We start from the raw sequence: 18657 nt of genomic DNA on the forward strand, positions 1-18657 counted from the left end.
CTGTTGTTCTTCGAGATGTGTTGCTCCTATCCATTCCAGACCCGCCCTCCTTCCCCACTGTCGGAGTAGCCGGCAAGAAGGAACTGAGGAGCGGAGGGGCCGGCTGGGGTATATAACTAGCGCTATAGCGGCGCCACTCCAGGGGGCGCCCAGCCGGCCCGCCGGTGTTGCTAGGCTAAAAATGTTCCGAAGAGCCGTGCACGCGCGGCGCGCACACCTACATGGAATGGATAGGAGCAACACATCTCGAAGAACAACAGTTACAGCGGTGAGTAACCGTCTTTTCCATAGGACCTGATAAAATCTGACAGCCCTGGATGGTTAATTCTATTTCCAGTGGAAAAACTTTTAGTCCACAAGATACTGTTTCAGCAAACCAGAATGGAAAGTTTATAGTATAAATACAGTATATGCCTACATCGTTCTGTGGGGCATCCTTATTCTCCAGGAATGTGTAGCAGTTCCTCTAATACTTGTTTTTTGAATAGTTGGAGTACGAATGTATTGGTTTCATTTCCTCTTAAATTCCTCTCTCTCTTCTGGACAGCATTTTGTAGAAAAACAACAGTTAGGATAAGAGAGAACAACTCTCATGTCTTTTTATAGCAGCATAAGTCTTCCCCAGTTCTCCTTATCTGTTTTTTCCCCTTTGGAGAAGATGCTGCTAAGATAAATTAGAAAAATCTATAGTTATAAGTTGAGGTGTCTTGACCTACCAATTAGATTTGACTACTACAAAGTATGAGGCTAGACTGGTAAGAATACCTTGGTCACTTGCTCTGTGCCCTGTTACAGAATTCTTATTATATTCTCAGAGCTCCAAACATTTTAAGGAAAAATTTTTTTGAAAAGCTTTTCATTGAGAAATAAATCTGCTTTTATGTCAGATGTCTGTCTACTCTTTTGTATTTTTATTACAAGGGGCACTTTGCATAGAAATGGATACTGTTTCCCTTGGGGGATTATCTGCTCCTCATGTTCACGTCTGCTACCTGAAGTTGTTGTCACAAACAGAGTGGTGTCATTTCAGGAGGGGAAGCCAACAGTAGGAGAAGATAAATTCCTAAGGAGGGGCAGATGCTGTTTCCATGCAAAATATCCCCAATAATAATAATCTGAGGGAAGACGGCAGATTTGATATCAGTTTTTTCTAAAGAGAATAGTTCTTCAAAATTTTCATCACCCACGCATGAAGTAACATTGGATCTTAAATTGTACTTAAGTGCCCTGTCAAGTTTGCTTTTGCCAAGGAATGCCATTGCTTGCAGAGGAGTCATTTAGCCTTTTAGTAAAATACTGAATAGGGATACTGAATTGAAATAAGCCCTTGCTTGACTAAAAGCAAGCATCTGAACAAAAATTTTTCACTCCCCTTCCGTGCTGCTTAACACATCTGTTCCAAAGAATTACATGGCATATTAAGGAACCAAAGATGCACAGGAGATGCAGCAGAAAATAGTCATCTAAAGGTTAAACACAAATGCATTTGTCTTCCTTCAAGTGAAATGCCTAGGCACATGTTTTATCTGGATTTATGTTTTATCTGGCTTAGAAAAAAATAAAACGGAAGCTGGAAAGATGAAGTAATTTTTTTTTTTTTTTTTTAAAAAGCTACATCCATTTTGCTCAGCATAGCATCTGGCAGTTTATGCAGTGCAATGCTTTTCTTGCCACAGATAGCCTGTGACTAGTACTGGAAAAAAAAACTTCACATTCAAACTAGTTTGAGCTGCCTTCTGCCAGATGAAAAATGATGTGATGCCCTTTAGCAATACAGGCATGGTGAGGAACCCAGTGTCAGAAGTAAACCAGTTTCCACCATGATTTGATACTGGTTTAACAGTTAGAGATATCTTGAATATAAAATTAATACAAAATACTTTGAATGCCTTGGATCTCAAAGCACTTTTCAATGCCCGTGTGAAGTAAGTTTCCCCATTTTACAGATGGGAAAACTGAAACACAGAGAAGTTAAGTGATACCCAAAGTCATTAAGTCAGTGAAAGAGCTAGGAATGGCTGGCTCCCAGATCCCAACACAGATAGTTCAGTTTCTCTACATTATCTAAAATTAGGTTTTGATTCTGGTCCTGGACTCTTTATGTTAGTTGATATGGCAGCTTATAGGGGACATAGAGGTGCTGCAGCTGGCTGGGGAAGAATTCAGCTTCATGTTCAGCTCCTAGCCTAGAGACAGGAGTGAGAAGTGACACAGCCTATAATCAAGTTGGATAGAGCTAATTTACACCAAGAGCCATATGGAACCCTAGATGGCCCAGAATCCAAGTAGAATGATGATGCTCCTTCTGTGAGGCCCACCACAGAATCTCTTTATTGGTGTTGGTCTGCAGTGATAAAATTGGTTGACTGAGAAATAAGTATGCACGTGCGCTTCATCAGTCTGGTATAGAATCAGGAACATGTCCCATATTTAAACAGTACAGTTACTCACAGAACTTATGCACCTTGCAAACATGAGCAGAAAGGAGACAATACTAAATATAGCTGCATTTGTTATTTTCAATGGAAAACTCTGTAGAATGTTTCCAATATGGCAGAGCTGCCTAGTGACTCTAGACCAGGGGCAGGCAAACTTTTTGGCCTGAGGGCCGCATCAGGTTTTGGAAATTGTTTGGAGGGCCGATTAGGGGGAGGGTTGGTAAGGGAATTTCAATAGTCACAAATGCTTTCTCTTCAGAGTCTATGATATGAAAGTAACATGTAGGAGGCTTAAGGCTCCTCCTGTGCTGTTTAAATGTTGTCCTTTAACTTTTTTTAGGAGCAGCCTTATTTCAAAGAGTAAATTATTGTTTCTTTAAGAAGATCGATCTCTCTAATCTATTTTAGAAATCCAGCTTTAGTAGCCATATTTGAAATCGATGAGCTAGATACTTTATTTTTATCTATACCTCCAAAATACATAATTACAAAAAATGTAATTCCTTAAATATACCAGTCCAAATAATTTTGTGGTAGAATCCTGGTTTTGTGAATTGGGTCAGAAGATACCAGTTACGTAAGGATAATTGAGAGTCGACTAAGCAGGTAAATGGGCTGGCAGTTTGTAAGAAAAGGAGGTTCACATAATCATGAAGCTAGAAGATAGGACATTAAGAATGAGTCTGCTGAAGGTTGCATGTGATATGACTACTGTGAAACATTACACAAATAAAGGAGCTACCCTATTTTTCGTACACTGCCCCTTCAAAACCTGATTGAGTTGTGTACTGTTTGTGCTAAATTTTCTTGGTTGCACTGGTGTAGCCTGACTTGCTTAGTGGAATTGTAGTGGTGTAACTAAATGGAGAATTATCTCATTGTTACAGCTAGTCAGAAAGTTGTGGATGACAATTTTCCTGATTAAAAAAAAAAATGTTGTTTGTTCAATATTTTGTATGAAGTTTTCCCTACTCTCCCCACTCCCATTTTCTGACGAGTTCTACTTAGTCCTAAATAGCACACTTTCTCTGTGCACTATAATGCACATAGCCTTTAGTATTGCTGCATATAATCTGGGTAATCATGTAATGAAGGGCCCTGTTAATGCTTATGTACAATGGTGGAAAGAGCTATGGTGGCTTATGGGACTTAATTCTTAATTTTTTTTTTACTTTTGTGTAGATAAAATCTCAACTCTGACATTTAGTCATGCATCCTTTTTGCACATAATAAATATAAAAAGGTAACTGTGATTTAATCAGGATGGGGATATTGTAGGCTCTTTAATCCAACCTTGTGGTAGCACTGTGGCAGCCTGATCCTGCCTCCCCTGAAGTCAATGACAGACCTCCTAGTGATGTCAGTGGGAGCAGAATCAGACCTTGTATGCTGCTGTGCATGGAACTGAAGATCAAGACCTGAATTTGGTGTCTCACTTCTCAGGCCTGCTCAGGTTTAGTGAGAATTAGGGTATGTCTACACTATGGGATTACTCTGATTTTACAGAATTTGATTTTTGGAAACAGATTGTATAAAGTCGAGTGCATGTGGCCACATTAAGCACATTAATTTGGCGATGTGTGTCCATAGTACTGAGGCTAACGTCGATTTCCGGAGTCTTGCACTGAGGGTAGCTATCCCATAGCTATCCCATAGCTATCCCGTAGTTCCCTCAGTCTCCCCCGCCCATTGGAATTCTGGGTTGAGATCCCAATGCCTGATGGGGCAAAAAACATTGTCGCGGGTGGTTCTGGGTACATGTCGTCAGGCCCCCCTCTCGCTCCCTCCGTGAAAGCAACGGCAGACAACCGTTTCGCACCTCTTTTCCTGGATTACCTGTGCAGATGACATACCACGGCAAGCATGGAGCCTGCTCAGCTCAACGCAGCGGTAATGAACATTGTAAACACTTCGCGCATTTCGTGCAGCTTATGTTGAACCAGAACCTGAAAAACCAGGTGAGGAGGAGGCAGCAGTGCGGCGATGAGAGTGATGAGGACATGGACACAGAATTCTCTCTAACCGCGGGCCCAGGCGCTTTGGAGATCTTGCTGTTAATGGGGCAGGTTCATGCCGTGGGATGCCGATTCTGGACCCAGGAAACAAGCACAGACTGGTGGGATCGCATAGTGTTGCAGGTGTGGAACGAGTCCCAGTGGCTGCGAAACTTTTGTATGCGTAGGGCCACTTTCATGGAACTTTGTGACTTGCTTTCCCTTGCTCTGAAGCGCCAGAATACCAAGATGAGAGCAGCCCTCACAGTTGAGAAGCGAGTGGCAATAGCCCTGTGGAAGCTTGCAATGCCAGACAGCTACCAGTCAGTCAGGAATCAATTTGGAGTGGGCAAATCTACTGTGGGGGCTGCTGTGATGCAAGTAGCCAAAGCAATCACTGAGCTGCTGCTACCAAAGATAGTGACTCTGGGACATGTGCAGGTCATATTGGATGGCTTTGTTGCAATGGGATTTCCTAACTGTGATGGGGCAATAGATGAAACCCATATCCCTATTTTGGCACCGGAGCACCAGGGCAGCCAGTACATAAACTGCAAGGGGTACTTTTCAGTGGTGCTGCAAGCACTGGTGGATCACAAGGGACGTTTCACCAACATCAATGTGGGATGGCCGGGAAGAGTTCATGAGGCTCACGTCTTTAGGAACACTAATCTGTTTAAACGGCTGCAGCAAGGGATTTATTTCCCAGACCAGAAAATAACCGTTGGGGATGTTGAAATGCCTATAGTTATCCTTGGGGACCCAGCCTACCCCTTAATGCCATGGCTCATGAAACCATACACAAGCAGCCTGGACAGTAGTCAGGAGCTGTTCAATTATAGGCTGAGCATGTGCAGAATGGTGGTAGATTGTGCATTTGGACGTTTAAAGGGTCGCTAGCGCACTTTACTGACTCGCTCAGACCTCAGCCAAACCAATATTCCCATTGTTATTGTTGCTTGCTGTGTGCTCCACAATCTCTTTGAGAGTAAGGGGGAGACATTTATGGTGGGGTGGGAGGTCGAGGCAAATCGCCTGGCTGCTGATTACATGCAGCCAGACACCAGGGCGATTAGAAGAGCACACCAGGAAGCGCTGCGCATCAGAGAAGCTTTGAAAACCAGTTTAATGACTGGCCAGCCTACGGTGTGACAGTTCTGTTTTTCTCCTTGATGAAAACCTGCCCCCTTGATTAACTCATTCCCAGTAAGCCACCCACCCTCCCCCCCTTCGATCACAGCTTGCTTTCAAAGGAAATAAAGTCACTATCATTTAAAAAACATGTATTCTTTATTAATTGATTATAAAAATACGGAGAGAACCGACAAGGTAGCCCATATGAGGTGTGGGAGGAGGGAAGGAAGGAAAAGGCCACTTCAAAACTTGTTGAATGACAGCCTTTTCCTTGGGCTGTCCACTGGGGTGGAGTGGCAGGGTGCACGGAGCCTCCCCCCCACATTCTTGGGCGTTTGAGTGAGGAGGCTATGGAACCTGGGGAGGCAGGAGGGCAATTATACAGGGGCTGCAGTGGCACTCTGTGATCCTGCTGCCATTCCTGAAGCTCCACCAGACCCCAGAGCATGTCAGTTTGATCCTGCAGTAGTTCCAGCGTTGCATCCTGCCTCCTCTGATCTTCCTGCCACCACCTCTCATCTCGAGTGTCCCTCCTGTCCTCACGTTTGTTGGCCGCTTTCCTGTACTGTGATACTGTGTCCTTCCACTCATTCAAATGAGCTCTTTCACTGCGGGTCGACTGCATGATCTCAGAAAACATTTCATCTCGCGTGCGTTTTTTTCACCACCTTATCTGAGAGAGCCTTCGGGATGGAGGAGGGAGGCTTGAAACATTTGCAGCTGTGGGAGGGGAAAAAAAGGAGAGAAGTATTTAAAAAGATACATTTTACAGAACAATTAGTATACTCTTTCACGGTGAACAACAATATTCACATTACATAGCATGTGATTTCAGTACAAGGTCACATTTTGCATCTTAATATTGAGTGCCTGCGGCTTTGGTATTTAGAGATCACAGGCGCAGGGCGAGGCAACAGAATTTGGCTTGCATGCAGCCATGATAAGCCATTGGCTTTCGGCTTCTGCAGCCTTCATAAAAGCAGTGCCCTCCTTTCCCATACCAAGCAAAGGCTGTTGAGTGCTGCGGTTTTCGTGTTAACATGCAGCAGCAGAAACCACCCCCCCTCCCCCAATCCAATTCTCTGGGATGTTCCCTTTACCCCTCCCCCCACTGCGTGGCAGGTATCAGGGAAGATCCCTGCTAGCCAAATGCGAACAGCTCAGCGCCAATGCCCTCCCCCGCCCCCCCTCCCGGCTAACTGCAGGGAAGGATTTCTTTTCAGCCACAGGCAAACAGCCCAGTAGGAACGGCCACCTCTGTCCCCTTAATTAAATTCCTGTATTTCAACCAGGTTACCATGAAAGATATCACTCTCCTGAGGATAACACAGTGAGATAAAGAACGGATGTAGCTTGAATGCCAGCAAACACGGACCATACGCTGCCAGGTTTTGTCATGCAATGATACCAGATTACTTGCTACTAGCATGGCATGGTAAAGTGTCCTACCATGGAGGATGGAATAAGGCTGCCCTGCCCAGAAACCTGCAAAGGCTTTTGGAGTACCTCCAGGAGAGCTTCATGGAGATGTCTCTGGAGGATTTCCGCTCCATCCCCAGACACATTAACAGACTTTTCCAGTAGCTGTACTGGCCACGAATGCATCTCAAGTCCTCAGGGCAAATTAATCATTAAAAAAGTTTGCTTTTAAACCATGTTTTATATTTACAAAGGTACACTTACCAGAGGTCCCTTCTATGGCTTCATGGTACGGAATACTGCCTTGGGAGGGTCAGGAAGGTACTTCAGTCAGGCTGAGAAAAAGATCCTGGCTGTTGGGGAGAACGGAGTGCTGTGTGCTCTCCGCAAGCTCCTCGTCGTCGTCCTCATCTTCCCCGTCCGCAAAATCCTCAGGCATGGCTGAGAGTACCCCCTCCTCGGAATCCACGGTCAGGGGTGGGGTAGTGGTGGCAGCCCCCCTTAGAATTGCATGTAGCTCAGTGTAGAAGCGGCATGTCTGCGGCTCTGCCCTGGACCTTCCATTTGCTTCTTTGGTTTTCTGGTAGGCTTGTCTGAGCTCCTTAACTTTCACACGTCGCTGTAGTGAGTCCCTATTGTGGCCTCTCTCCATCATGCCCTTGGAGACTTTTTCAAATGTTTTGGCATTCCGCCTTTTGGAACGTAGTTCTGCTAGCATGGAATTGTCTCCCCATACAGCGATCAGATCCAGTACCTCCTGTATGGTCCATGCTGGAGCTCTTTTTTGATTCTTGGACTGCATGGTTACCTGTGCTGATCAACTCTCCATGCTGGGCAAACAGGAAATGAAATTCAAAAGTTTGCGGGGCTTTTCCTGTCTACCTGGCCAGTGCATCCGAGTTCAGATTGCGGTACAGAGCGGTCACAATGGTGCACTGTGGGATAGCTCCCGGAGGCCAATACCGTTGAATTGCGTCCACACTAACCCTAATTCGAACCGGCAATATCGATTTCAGCGCTACTCCCCCTCATCCGGGAGTAGTACAGAAATCGATTTTAAGAGCCCTTTATGTCGAAGTAAATGGCTTCGTTGTGTGGACGGGTGCAGGGTTAATTCGATTTAGCGCTGCTAAATTTGACCTAAACTCATAGTGTAGACCAGGCCTAAGGAAGATCAAATGCTTAACATGCAAGGGAGGAAAGACACTGTCATGTGCAGTATGCGAGTATTCATTCTAGTGTCTTTGTGATGTTGCACCCCATAATGCTTTATGGAAATATGCTTAATGCGAATATGCTTATGAATGTATCTATGACATAACTGGAATATGTTTTATGCTACATATGCCGTGTAACGCATCTCTGCAAAGGTTATGATCTACTGAATATATTCATCCTATTTGTAGGCATGTGTCATTTTTGTACTTGAAGTTATGAATATTGGCTGTGTACTTGCTTGATTTTAAGTAGCCTTAGTAAAGCATTTGGTCAGCTTCTTGAGAAAGGAATGTGCAAATTAAGTGCCCAGTCAAGAAATACTTAATGAATCTTGGAAGTTTCCAATCCACATAAGAAGTCTTCCTGGAGACATTCAAGATAGCATATGGGCAATGGCTGCTGCCTGTAAAAACTGAGTCATGCATGGACATGTGACTTGCCCATGTGACTCCAAAACTCCATCTTGGAGCTGGACTTTGCATAGGAGAGAGGAGGGGGTCTCCACCCACAAGAGAGAGTCTATTTATTTAAGCCCCTGGGACACCCCTCCATTTGGTCTTCAGCTGGCTGAAGAGAGCCTCTCCGCCCCCAAAGGTTACCTGAAAGAAACTGCAACAAAGGACAGTAACCACAGGGGCGTGAGTGTTTGCTGGACCCAGACTAGAAGAAGGCTAGTCTGTAAAAGAAACTTATTGGAACATCTCTGAGGGTGAGATTTCATCTGTATTCCATTTTCATACTGTATTAGGCATAGACTTGCATGTTTTGTTTGGTAATTTACTTTGTTCAGTCTGTTACTACTTGGAACCACTTAAATCCTACTTTTTGTATTTAATAAAATCACTTTTTACTTATTAATTAACCCAGAGTATGTATTAATGCCTGGTGGGGGCGGGGGGAACAGCTGTGCATATCTCTCTATCAGTGTTATAAAGGGCGAACAATTTGAGTTTATCCTGTATAAGCTTTACAGGGTGAAAGGGGTTTATTTGGGGTTTGGACCCCATTGGGACTTGGGCATCTGAGTGTTGGAAACAGGAACACTTCTTAAACTGCTTTCAGTTAAGCCTGCAGTTTCGGGGGATGTTGTTCAGTCCTGGGCCTGGGTTTGCCACAGGCTAGCGTGTCTGGCTCAAACCAGGCAGGGCACTGAAGTCCTAAGCTGGCAAGAAAGCAGGGGCAGAAGTAGTCTCAACACATCAGTTGGCAGTTCCCAAGGGGGTTTCTCTGATCCAGCCCGTCACAGTCTTCATTTCCTAACTAGTCTTTTTTCCCCTCCAGCTTTAAGTACATGCTCTTCACTGAGGGCTTAAAAGTTAAAATTATTTCGGCCCCCTAGGTGTGCCCAAAGCACCTGAGGGAATAAAGCCATAACTTGTTTAAAAAAAAAACAAAAACCAAAAAAAACAGTGCATGCTAGAGAAATTTTAATGTGCGGCATTAGGGTCCACACAAATAGGTAGTGCATGGCGCAGTGGAGTGCTGTGGAATTGCATATCAACTTGCCATACAATGTGTTCATGTAGATCTGGAATTCAGAAAGCTGAATAAAATTTCCTGACTCTCCCCCTCCCATTCTGTGCTGAGACAGTGTGAGAAGCTTCATTCCAAAAGAGCAAGTATCATCTGAAAATGTAGTTTTAAAATGAAAGTGCTATCTCAGTCACAACTGTATGAATGAAATTGTTAACCTTTAAGATGGCAAGGGTAGGTGTAATATACTCTGTCCTTCCCTGTTGACAAGACCCCTCCCATCTTCCATGTTCAGTTGTCAAACAGCCAAAACACCCAATACCTCTCACCTAGTGCATCTTTGTGCGGCCCATCTGGGTTTTCACAGCTGTACATCTGAGTAGGAATCTACCTTGGGCTCTGTACCAGGCTCAACCCTTGGCCTGTTTTTCCCATGTCGCTTTCCCCTTTTTCCTCCCTGAGATTATGGCCAGGACCAACACAGGGGAGATGCTGGCTGGAGCAAGATGTTCAGGCTGGAGGAAGAAGAGTTAGCAGCCTTCCCGTTAGAGGAAAGCAGGCATTTGGAATTCACTCTAGGAGATAGTCTTGACTTTGACCTGGCTCCTGTGGCCAGAAACCAAACCTTTTCCTCATAAACCACTTTCTAACACTATGCATCTGCCCAAGAGTGTCTGTGAATTTGCTGCTTAGTTACATTTTGCGTTACTATCCTGTTTTCCCCTTCAAATTGTCCTCACCGCCTCCACCCGTATTTGTTATAGGTTATGTAACATCTGTGGAGGGCAGGGGGAAGTCCCGTCACCTATCTAGTTATCTACCCTAATCTTGTGTTGGGGAGGGATGGGGCACAAAAATGCATTGCACTTATCTTTTGTAAGAGGGTCTACCACAGAAGCTGCTCTAAAGTGGAAATCTCTTTACCTCAGACTAAATGCTGCTGCCCTATGGTTCTGTATTTTGCTTTTATCCCATGGCTGTGTAAAACTGAAGCATGTAGTCCAGCATAGCTTTGTATAACTGTAGACCAGGGGTTCTCAAACTGGGGGTCGGGACCCCTCAGGAGGTCACGAAGTTATTAAATGGGGGGTTGCGAGCTGTCAGCCTCCAGCATAAACCCTATTTTGTATCCAGCATTTATAATGGTATTAAATATATTAAAAAGTGTTTTTAATGTAAAAGGGGGGGGTTGCACTCAGAGGCTTGCTGTGTGAAAGGGGTCACCAGTACAAAAGTCTGAGAACCCCTGCTGTAGACTAAGATCATTAGCTTTTAAACTATACGAACACTCCCTTCTCTCTCACAGTGGTGGTGAATCTAGGATATGTTATCATTCTCAATCATTGTTTGTCTTTTTAAGGTGTTGGTGCCTCTGGTTCTGCTGCAGCAATTCCTGATGGAGCTGACAAAACGAGGCCAGGAGCCACTCGGTGCACTTTTGCAGTTTGGAGTGACGTACTTAGAAGACTATGCTGCAGACTACATCATACAGCAAGGAGGATGGGTAAGAAGGCAGTGGTTGGTTGATTGCATAGCCCTTTGAGAGTGTGCTTCCATATATGTTATTTAACTCACCCTCTGCTGGTCATTCTGCTAATGAGGTTTAGAGGATTTGCTAGTGGGTCAAGAGGTAGAGATAAGAGCAGTGATTTGCTAGCCTCCAGAAAGGAAGGCTTATACTCTTAAAGGGGGATATATGGTTTGGGTTATGGGCTTGTCCATTGAGTTGAAGTGGGTCTCCAATGGAAAACAATCACTGATCCTTGTATTGAGCACATCAAGATACAAATTCTATTCCTGTGTGGTTAGCTTCTTTCCTTCTGGTGTATAGAGTGTTGTACTTTGGAAACAAATATACATAGGCCAGTAACCGCAGATGTACTGTGTGGGAGAGTTTGATCTCTTGAATTTTTTGTCCCGCTCTGGTGAGTGCTGGAAAGTGTGTGTACAATATTTTCCCCTCTTTGACATAAGCTTTGGAATGTCTTTGGCAGAGGATGATCTCTTTCATAGTAATTCCATATAGGAATGTCAGTAGGCATCACTTTAGAGACTTGAGTGCCTTTTATTATACATCGTGTTATCCAGTAAGTAATTAAATCTTGCACTAAATCTTGTTGCAAAATTCTTAAGTGCATAGTGACCTGGAGCTTGAGATTCATGGTGTATTGAAAGGTACATTTTAAAAATATATATCCACACACTTTGTACTGGAGTGTGGTAGCTCCAATTTCTGATCCATGTTGGAGTCCACCAAAAATGTGAAACCCCTTATTTCTAGCCCCAGCATTTTGTGTTCATAGTTGACGTGCTGGGTCTCCCAGGCTGGACCTACACTGTGAGAGGTTGGGCTTCCAGATTATTTGTCTCAGGAAGGTAGAACATTGCCAGATTGAAATGGAATTAATCTGGGATTAGTGAAATGACTCCAGCAAGTTGGTTTTATTGTAAAGTAAGCTGGTCAGGGAAATCCAGTGATTAAAAAGTCCTAACGGGAAAAATCACATTTGAACAGCTTCTCATATTTCAGTATTTTCACTGGATTTTTCTTTGGCAGTGGAGTTCCATACCTGCTTCCTCCTTGTCCTCAACTACTTCGCCTCTTGGCAACAGGATGTACTGGTTTCTTATATTGGTGCTAATAGGTTGTTTTTCTGGTGCAATCGGCCATTTTGTCTGTCTGACATTCTGCTTGTGCAGGATGGGCAGGGACAGTTGTACTTGGCATGCATTTCAGACCTTGGTTTAATTAGTAACCGCACTAAGATTCAAATGTTTATTGCTTTTGGTTAAATCTCTGTTTGCAATTTTAAGGAAGAAGACTATTGGTGTTGTGCCTTATATAAAGCTGCTGTTCTTGATGCCTTACCTCTGAAAAGGTCATGCTCCGTTCTTCAGTGTCCTTTTTGAAGCCTTTTATAAACATACTTGTTACAGCCCAGAGCTGCTGAAAACAAGCAGATTCCCAGTATGGCCTTGGAGGGGAGGGAGTGTGTGTTTTGTGTTGGCTGTGTGACTGTGCATGTGGCTGGGTAGACTGCATTCCATCGACCGTGAGCTTGTCTGTATGCACCCACTCAGGCATAAAATCAGAATGACACAAGTGGCATAGCAAACAAGCCAGAGCTATTTTTGAAACAGAACAGAAAAGGCAGGGTAAGAAACGAGGTGATGGAAACTTTCCAACTGAATAAATGTGGCAGCAATGACCCATCGTCATTTGCTCCATAGATGCAGTGGGGGTGCCTGTGCACGTGGTTTTTCTAAGAGAGGGTATGTTTTTGCCCTTTGTTTCATGTAATGTAAATATTCAGTTTCATTAGGCGATATCAATTTTTCTGTTGGTTTTGGATTAGAGAGATCATATTCCAGATGCTAGCTAGACTTGAAACTGTGGGTTGGGTATGGGTTACTGTTTGGGCTCCTGAAATGAAGGTAGCTCCAATTATTTGTATTTAAAGGGAAAAGAAGTATCTGAAACCATGGCAGGCTATTAGCCAAAACCTTTTTCATGGCGGTTTATAAGCAGTACTCTCCCTAGGAGTTCTGTGTGGATTGTAGCAGGTTACCAATAGTGCCACTCTGCCATGTTAAATCCTCACAGCTCTAATCTCCAGTGAATGGTGACACAGGGACAATGAGAAGTGCAGTCATGGTGCTGCCCAAGAGCTAATTGAGGATAAGACAGACAGGTAACCAGTGTTGTCTAGTTGATTATTCTTGTCATCTTGAAGCTGTGCAAATAGTGCAAGCAGCATGTGCAGTAGTGCCTGTTTAGAGCTCATTTAAAACTGAAGAGATACCAGAGCGGCTTAAGCCTGTCAGCTTGTGCACCAAAGGCAGAGGAAGAGGACTTGCTAAGCCTCCTTTGCAGAGTCAGGCCTTTGGGGTTGCATGATCTCAGAAGCCAGGAGCATCATGTGGGCTGGTATCCACCCTAGTTTTTCCAAGGGAGTGTGGGCTTTTAAACTGGAGCCAGCATCTTCCAGGAAGGAACTATTCAGTAACAAGGAGGAGGGGGCTAGCGGAGCCTTCCCTCTGCTATTTTTTCCTATAGAGCCAGGATTTTGGGGACACATGACCCCATCAACCTGTGTCTGCAAACAGCATCCAGAAGGAGGTGGTTCTACAGTGTCAGGGGTCCTGATTATGTCAGTGGTTCTAGACTCTTTGAAAAGGGAAATGGGCTAGGTAGTAGGCAGGAATTTTAACATTAGAGGCTAAATCGCTAGGGCAGGGGAATGAAGGTTGGAGCTTCCCTGTGAAAGTCAGTGAAGTTAGCATATAGTATGGTGGGGTGGGAGGCAGCCTCCACTACCAGGGCCAGCTCCAGGCACCAGCCCAGCAAGTAGGTGCTTGGGGCGACCACGGGGAAGGGGCGGCACATCTGGCTCTTGGGCGGCAATTCAGCAGCGAGTCCCTCACTCCCTCTCGGAGCAAAGGACCTGCTGCCGAAGACTGAAACGGTGGTGGTAGACCTCCTGCAGAACGCGATCGCGGCTTTCTTTTCTTTTCTTTTTTCTTTTCTTTTTCTTTTCTTTTTTCGCTGCTTGGGGCAGCAAAAACCCTGGAGCTGGCCCTGTCCACTACTCTCCAAGAGCCTCTGAGGCTAGAACTGCCTTTTAGATTTATCATCTCTCTGCTCAGTGGCGATGTGTGCAGAGTGGGAAGGTTCTTGGGAAGGTGGTGCAGGGAAGGACAGAGGGACAGAGGATTGGCTCACTGTATTGAGGGAGGGCAAGTGTTCATGGATAAAGGGATGGTTTAGTTAGGATTTTAGTAGATTTGAAAATTGAGATTTAAAGTAACTTGTGTTTGTAGAAGAGTGTTAGCTCAGGAGATAATAGCTTGATAGAAGGGCATTTGGGAATAGCTTTATATTTATCAAAAGATAGTGTGCACCTATTGTTATCCTGGTCACTTGCTTGAATGTTGCATTCCATTCTCTTGTTCAACATTTGCGTTTGTCTTTTTAACTTGTATATTCTTCAGGGCAGGGATGGTCTTCCTCTTTATTAAGGAAGTGTATGCCACATGCACTTGAAATATAAATAATAGCTACTAACTAAGAGTGGAAACGATTACTCCTATCTGGTTTGCAATCCCTGAAAACCCAGTCCTTCTGAAGATAGATGTGGATTAAGTTTTTAGGGCTGCAGGAAAGAAGTGGGCAATTTCATTAGATTGCCATCTCACTTCCTCTTTGTAGAGTGATAGGTTAGTAGACTAGATCTTTTGCATTAATTTGCGCATTGTCAGTTTATGCATGGTTTCTGCTACAGGGCAGATATGATGTTTAAAGCTCTCCGGACAGCTCATTATGTGAGTTGTGGGCATGATTCTTTCTGTCCTGACATTGTGCTTATTAAAACTTGAATGGTCATGTGAAAATCTTGTTCCTTTCTCATTTTGACCCATTGCAAAGCAGTTCCCCAGGCTGATTTGGCAGCAGCTTAGCTCTTCTGTTTGCCCTGAAGCTGTATTAGGGCACAAACAACTGACGTGCAGTGCGCGCGCTCTCCCCCTCCCTCTCTAGTTCTGTCTCCCTCTCTGTTCTGACTTCTCCAGAGCTTAGTGCTGCTGTATCAGAAGCGACTCTTGGTCTCCTGGAAAAGTGCAGAGTAAGACCAGACAGCTTGGTAAGGCTTTTTTTCCCCGAGGCAATTTCTTTGATAGTTTTCAAGCTCAGCATGTCCTGTTCCCCAAAGTTAGGTTTCATCTTCATTGAAAAGAATCTTTGGGAAAACCTAGGAGAAGAATTACAAGATTAGTTTCTTGAAATTTAGCTGCATTACTGGTTCTCCCCTCCCCCAGCTTTGCATTCTTGTCACCTCCTGCTTTTGGCTTGTATGAGAGAGGGCTGAATGTGAAATGTGTGTCAGTACGCTTTTTTTTTTTTAACATAAGAGAGGTGCATTTGGAACTCTCAAGCATTTGTCTCTCTTCTTACTTGTAAAAGATTGATTCTTGAATTTTCATTGTGACTTATAGCTGAAAGTGTCCCCCCTCTTTCCGGGTTGGTGCTGAGTTTGTAAGAAGACTTCGATACTATAAGGAACTGGCCCCTAGTACTTGGATTAAGGTTTAATTTTTAACTTTGATTTGCTTTGTCTGGAAGAGGCAAATGTTAATTCAGAGGGGTTATATGTAAGGTATTCGACTTCAAGCTGCTATCAATGTCTGGAACTCTTGCATGGGTTGGAGAGAATAAATTTTTTCCCACTGGTACTTTGGCATTTTCCCTTCTATTATGGGGGCGAATAGGGTCTTCATTGGAGTTTGTACCCCTTCTTGCTTCTCAGATTGGCAACTTGTGAAAGCGAGACAGTCAGTTCGCACGATGGGAGATTAAAATCGCCTTCTGCAGCATCTCAGGGACTCTGCCTTGGAGATGACAGTGCAGAAATCTACAGACACACTGTGCATTGTAGGAAAGACAAACAAGTTTAATGTGGTGGAAATACAAGGAAGGAGACTCTAACTGGGAAAGTTTATATAAGGAGTTTTTATTTCAAAATAACTGTGTTCAGTGGTAGCACATATTAATCAAACAGTGTTGGCTTTGCCTCATAAGAATGGCCATAGTGGGTCACACCAATGGTCCATGTAACCCAGTATCCTGTCTTCTGACAGTGGCCAGATGCCTCAAAGGGAATGAACAGAACAGGGCAAACATCAAGTGATCCATCCCCATCATCCAGTCCCAGCATCTGGCAGTCAGAGGCCTAGAGACACCCAGAGATTGGGGTTGCATCCCTGACCATCTTGGCTAATAGCCATTGATTGACCTTTCTGCCATGAATGTATCTAATTCTTTTTTGAACCTAGTTATAGTTTTGGCCTTCACATTACCTGGAAACGTGTTCCACAGGTTGACTGTGTATTGTGTAAAGAAATACTTCCTTTTGTTTGTTTTAAACCTGCTGCTTGTTAATTTCCTTGGGTGACCCCTGGTTCTTGTGTTATGTGACAGGGTAAATAACACTTCCTCCTTCACTTTCTCCTCACCATTCATGATTTTATAGACCTCTATCTTATCCCCCCCTTAGTGGTCTCTTTTCCAAACTGAATAGTCTTAATCTTTTTATTCTCTCTTCATGTGAAAGTTGTTCCATATCCTCGATCCTTTTTGTTGCCTGTCTCTGTACCTCCCTAGATAACTCCCTTGTCACCATAGAACAGATTTGTACAGGCAATTTTTTGTGGCAATATACTACCTGCATTCCGTGCTTGGTAATAGGGAAGGGGTTTTGCATGCTAGGTGGTTGGGCAACGGTGGGTAGGAAATTAGATCTCTATCTGGCAAAAAAGGAGAAAAGTTATATGTATTCAGACTCTAAAGTGAAACTGGTTGAAACAGCAACCTTTTTGTTGTTGAATTAAATTGAGGGATTTAATTGGTAAGGCTAGAATCTTAAATGGTGGTAATTTGAACCGGCTCACTGCAGGTATTCGGAAAAGGGAGTGCAACAAGATCACTTCATGAGGCCACATTAGCCCTTGGATGTGGTGGAATCACTGGTTATAATGCCGTTGTGGTGATTTCTGACGTGTTAGACATGTTTGGTCATGTTTTCTTTGTATAAAAATAAATCAAAGGCAGACTACACACCAGCCATTGCAGGTTATTCCCTATTTCAGAGTGAGATGGATAATCTCCTTTCTGTTCATTCTCAAACTTTTTTTTTCAGGAAAATGGAAAACAATTTTTTTTTCTCCCAGGTCTCTGCATCCCCAGTCTGCTCCTAACATTTAATATTGCAAATGTTTAATCCTTGATGATCTGGCCAGTGGGATTTCTGGATCTCAGAATGACTAAATTAACACTTTCTCTGACCACTTGGACTTCCAGCCTTATCTCTTTGATGTATTAAAATGTTTTAATTCATAGTTGTGTATCCTGAAATGTATAACTTAGCTGTTTGGTGTGTGGTGGTGGTGTTTTTTGTTTTTGTTTGTTTGGAAGAACACTGGGGGAAAAGCTGACAGAACTCTCCTTAAGATGGTTAACATAAAGTGATAGGAATGCCTATCTTCACAGATTCTTCTTTCTGGCTTATCTGTGGCTCCACCTATTCTAAGAGCTCTGTTTTGAACCACACAGTGATATGCTCAAAGCCTGTAATGATATACTTTATGCAGGGCGGGGTGCTCGTTGACCCTTGTATAACCCCTCTCTCTAGAGAACTGAGACTGTATTGGTGATGCATCTGAGCTTAGCATGGGTCTGTAAATGTACTGGCATCTGGAACAGATGAAATGGATTCTGTAGTATGTGGGACAGCTTGGGCTGAAATGAGGCAGCAGTGATTTTGTATAACAGTAAGGAATCTGTTTCTAGGGCATATCCTCTCTTTCTTGAATTGGCTCTGAGTGCACGTCACACTTCCATTTAAAGTAAAGCTTCTCCTGAATTTTAGGCCTCGAAACCACATGGCTTCTGCATCCCTGTATCTAGAACCTAGCAATGCAAGACTGATGCTGAGGTCCCCAGAAGAATCTGATTGCACAAGAGCTCAGGGCGTTCTTAGTGCATGACAATTTATAACTTCTTGGTGCCTTTTGTTTCTTTGGACAGCTCGCTCTCATAGGCACAAATACAGTAGAAAGCACTGTTCCAGGGTAAAGTTTGTAATTTAGGCCTGTGAAACTTATTAACTGAGAAGTATGCACCCTCCCCTCATTTGGCAGATCAAAAATGTTCCTGATGTTGGCCACACCCATTGCCTCATCTTTTTTTCCTCTTGCCTCCTAGTAAGGCATTAGCCTTCTCATGATTGCATAGGGAGCTATGTAACTACAAGAGATTCAAAGGATATTAAAGGGACATCAGTTTCTCCACAAGGTGGTGCTCCTGTGTGGCTAATAAGCAGAATTTTTTTTATAGAGAGCTTGTGTTTTATTTATTATTTTTTTTTAAAAAGCCATGCCTGACTGTTGAAGGGAAAATAGCCTTCAACAGATCTAGTAGTAGTGCTACA

The 18657-nt window shown here is 43.7% G+C and overlaps 1 protein-coding gene across 2 annotated transcripts in view; it reads left to right on the top strand.

Moving 5' to 3' along the window:
* The window catches only part of BCL2L13 (BCL2 like 13), a 91989-nt gene that overhangs the window by 53535 nt on the left and 19797 nt on the right, over positions 1 to 18657 (top strand). For both annotated transcript variants that reach the window (XM_044991713.1, XM_044991723.1), the window contains one exon: positions 11037 to 11180. In XM_044991713.1, the coding sequence (XP_044847648.1) occupies positions 11037 to 11180 (144 nt within the window). The remainder of the gene's footprint in view (positions 1 to 11036; positions 11181 to 18657) is intronic.

The sequence above is a fragment of the Mauremys mutica genome, chromosome 1 (assembly GCF_020497125.1).
Source record: "Mauremys mutica isolate MM-2020 ecotype Southern chromosome 1, ASM2049712v1, whole genome shotgun sequence".
Lineage (NCBI taxonomy): Eukaryota > Metazoa > Chordata > Testudines > Geoemydidae > Mauremys > Mauremys mutica.